This window comes from Microtus ochrogaster, linkage group LG7_11 (genome assembly GCF_000317375.1).
Source record: "Microtus ochrogaster isolate Prairie Vole_2 linkage group LG7_11, MicOch1.0, whole genome shotgun sequence".
NCBI lineage: Eukaryota > Metazoa > Chordata > Mammalia > Rodentia > Cricetidae > Microtus > Microtus ochrogaster.
In genome coordinates, this window is record NC_022032.1 from 1,431,172 (window position 1) to 1,433,762 (window position 2,591).

Sequence of the window (2,591 nt, forward strand, 5' to 3'; positions counted from 1 at the left end):
CTACATCACACACACCCTACATCACACACACACCCCTACATCACACACACACACACACACACACACACACCCTACCTCTCTATTCTACACGAGAGAGAAATGCAACAGTATTTGTCTTTCCAATTCTGAATTACTTTGCTTAATGTGATGAAAGCTGAAATTGATTTGAGACCCTCTTGATGCCCTGCAGCTACCCCCAGGGGGCTCTCACAGCTCGGTAGTACAGTGACCAGCGTCACTGTGTTCCCTTCCTGTAGGACTGGGTGGGCTGTTTCCAGTGAAAAGCTGTGTTCTAAATGCTTTCTCTTCCTCGCCCTCCCCTTCTCTCTCTGCCTCTTCCTCCTCATCCTAGCACTGCGGATGAAAATCAGAGAGGTGAAGAAAGAGAATGGTGACAAGAAGATTGTCCCCAAGAAGAAGAAGCCCCTGAAACTGGGGCCCATTAAGAAGAAAGAGCTGAAGCGGCTCGTGCTATTCCTGAAGAACGGGGCCGACTGTCCCTGCCACCAGCTGGACAACCTCAGCCACAACTTTCTCATCATGGGCCGCAAGGTGAAGAGCCAGTACCTGCTGACGGCCATCCACAAGTGGGACAAGGAAAACAAAGAGTTCAAAAACTTCATGAAGAAAATGAAAAACCACGAGTGCCCCACCTTCCAGTCTGTTTTTAAGTGATTCTGGGGTGGACTGGGGAGGGAGTGTGTGGCCTGGGGTGAGGGTGGGGGCGAGGGGACGGCCCTGGCTCTTGGGGTTCACATATTGCTCTTGCCCATTACAGTTGTGGCTTTTGCATCGCAGCTGGCTCCATTCCTACAGCGACCCCACTCCCCCTCTTGACATAGCCACACTCAGCTATGTCCAGGGCTCTTTAGACTAGAAGGCTTTTTAAGGGCGGCAGCAGGGCCAGCAGTCACTGTGCAAAAGGAGGGGCAGGATCCTTTCACTGAGTCTCAGGCACACACACACACACACACACACACACACACACACACACACACACGTTTGCCAGTTTGGAAAGAAGTGTGTGAGGGCAGCTGACGCAAGTTGTATGCGGCTCTGGACATCATTAGGAATTGCTCATGGAGTCTTTGGGTAAACCAAGTCCTTGCAGGTAGAAAAATTTGACCATTGGCAAGGCAGGTTGCTTTCAGTTTGGTAGTAATCCTCCCTTTTTTGCATTAGATAGAAACAAGAGCACCATCACCCCCACACACACACACACACACACACACACACACACACACACACACACACGCACTCCCAAGGTAGCCGGGGTATCCCAGTACAGAATGCGATAGACAAGGGGTGGGTTGGGAGGCCACTGCCTGTTCTACCCTCAGCTTTTGCACCAGTCACCTTTGATAGGACACTCTTGGGCTCAGATGGCCATGTCTATCCATCCCTTGGGACACAAGGGTGACGGAGGCTTGCTTTTGTATGAGGAGGAACATGGGCAGGCATGAAGAGAGACACGAGGCATTTCAGGCTGAGCAGCCAATGGTTTTCAAAAACATAGTGAAAGAAAAAAAAAAAAAACCAAGAGCATCAGCAAGACACGAGTCAGGGTGAATGGGGAGCCTCACATTGTGGCTTCATCTGACATACTTCAAAAGAACACCCGCTACATAAACAGCAACAAAACCTCACACACCCTTCAAGGCTTTGATAAAAATCCACACTGAGCGTTTGAAGGACAACCAAGACTAAGATCTGTATCTCTGCCCAAGGCTGCCCTCTTAATGAGCATGCTGTCTGCGCATGTGCTAAGGAAAGTAACAACTGTCTGCGCATGTGCTGCGGAGGGGTCGTGGCATCATGGTAGTTCCATGCTGCCCTGGAGCCCGCACAGCTGTTGAAGCTGTCAGTATCTACAGGGCTCCCCAGATTCCTTTTTCTCCGAGAAGATCCATTTCTTTCAACACGATTGCGTATGGTTAAAAGATACTCGAAATCGCTGCCTGCCTGACCCCTCCACTTTTGCTTTTGTATCCCTCCCACCACACGTGCGTTTTGAGGATGTGTGTCCTGTCCAAAGAGATGGCAACAACAGCTAACCGTTGGCAAAAGTGCCCAAAAGTAGTCCTCAAAGTTGGTATGCTTAGTAAATGATGTAGATAAGCCGGTTCTCTTCCGCAGCCTAACTCCTGCTGTCCGAGTAGCTCTAAAGAAAAAAGACGTGAACGCTGATTTCTTCCACCAAAGTCTTGACTATTCATTCATTCCCCAGCACACCTCAAGGAAGATAGTCAGACAGGCGGTCTGTCTCCCTGGGGTGCTCAGTCCTGCTGCAGCATTGTGAGGAGTTGTGTCATCCAGTGGCCTTGGACTGACACAGAAACAGGGAAATTCTGGTAACTTCTGAACGGCTGTAGCCTGGAAATCAACAAGCCAACCTAGTTACCGACCTGGGTGGGATACTGACCTAGTTAACCTCCTGTTTAGTAATCCCATTATCATAACACTTAAATATTCTCTCAACCTTAACGTTATTAGGGGCCTTAAATGATTTGCCTATACTTTTGGATGATTTTAAAACGCACATACGTATTAGTAATTAGTAATAGTCTACTTTTCTCATTGTTCAACTGAAA

At 48.8% G+C, this 2,591-nt stretch overlaps 1 protein-coding gene across 1 annotated transcript in view; it reads left to right on the plus strand.

Moving 5' to 3' along the window:
* Sfrp1 (secreted frizzled related protein 1) overlaps positions 1-954 on the plus strand; it is a 38,023-nt gene extending 37,069 nt beyond the window's left edge. Inside the window, exon 3 of the mRNA XM_005362433.3 lies at positions 353-954. Within this exon, the coding sequence (XP_005362490.1) occupies positions 353-675 (323 nt within the window). The 3' untranslated portion in view covers positions 676-954. The remainder of the gene's footprint in view (positions 1-352) is intronic.
* Positions 955-2,591: the final 1,637 nt, after the last annotated feature.